This window comes from Suricata suricatta, unplaced genomic scaffold, assembly GCF_006229205.1.
Source record: "Suricata suricatta isolate VVHF042 unplaced genomic scaffold, meerkat_22Aug2017_6uvM2_HiC HiC_scaffold_45256, whole genome shotgun sequence".
Lineage (NCBI taxonomy): Eukaryota > Metazoa > Chordata > Mammalia > Carnivora > Herpestidae > Suricata > Suricata suricatta.
In genome coordinates, this window is record NW_021892942.1 from 1 (window position 1) to 633 (window position 633).

A 633-nucleotide genomic window follows, 5' to 3' on the forward strand; every position below is an offset into this window, starting at 1 on the left:
TGCAGCAGCTGCACCCGCTCACTGGTCTCGATCAGCTCCTGCTCAGCCAGCTTCCGAGACCGCTCCGTCTGCTCCACCACGGCCCGCAGCTCCTCCAGCTCTGCCTGTAGCAGGTTGTTACGCCGCTCCACGATGGCGATGTTCTCCTTCAGGTCGTCGTTGGCACGGACTGCGTCATCCAGCTGGATCTGGGTGTCCTAAAGATCAGGAGGGTGGGCATGAGAGAGGGACTGGCTGCTGGGTCCATTGAAAGGCTGTTACACTAGGACAGATGCCAGTGTGGAGCCCTATGTGATGGGTCAGAACAGCTTGTGAGATGTCTCTGCAGTGGCCAGGGGAATATCACCACCCAACATGGCCATATGGAGGCCAGTCTGTCTCTGGGTAAGGTGACTTAATGCTTCAGGAGTCTCCACATACCTTCAGCAAGCTCTGGAGACCCTTGACTTGCTTCTGGGCCTCAGCAGCCATGCGGTTGGCATGGCTCAGCTGGATCTCCATCTCATTGAGGTCGCCCTCCATCTTCTTCTTCACCCGCAGGGCCTCATTGCGGCTGCGCGTCTCTGCATCCAGGGAGGTCTGCAGCGAGTCCACCACCCGCAGGTGGTTGCGCTTGGCCTGCTCCATCTCCTC

General features: G+C 59.1%; 1 protein-coding gene across 1 annotated transcript; it reads right to left on the bottom strand.

The window, feature by feature from the left end:
* Positions 1 to 6: 6 nt before the first annotated feature.
* On the bottom strand, positions 7 to 627 carry LOC115285143 (myosin-7-like; the record flags this gene model as incomplete). Its single annotated transcript, XM_029931508.1, has 2 exons — positions 421 to 627; positions 7 to 197 (listed from the first exon to the last, which is right to left on the bottom strand). Coding segments are annotated over exons 1-2 (398 nt in total), but the record flags the coding sequence as incomplete, so codon positions are not given.
* Between the last annotated feature and the right edge of the window lie 6 nt (positions 628 to 633).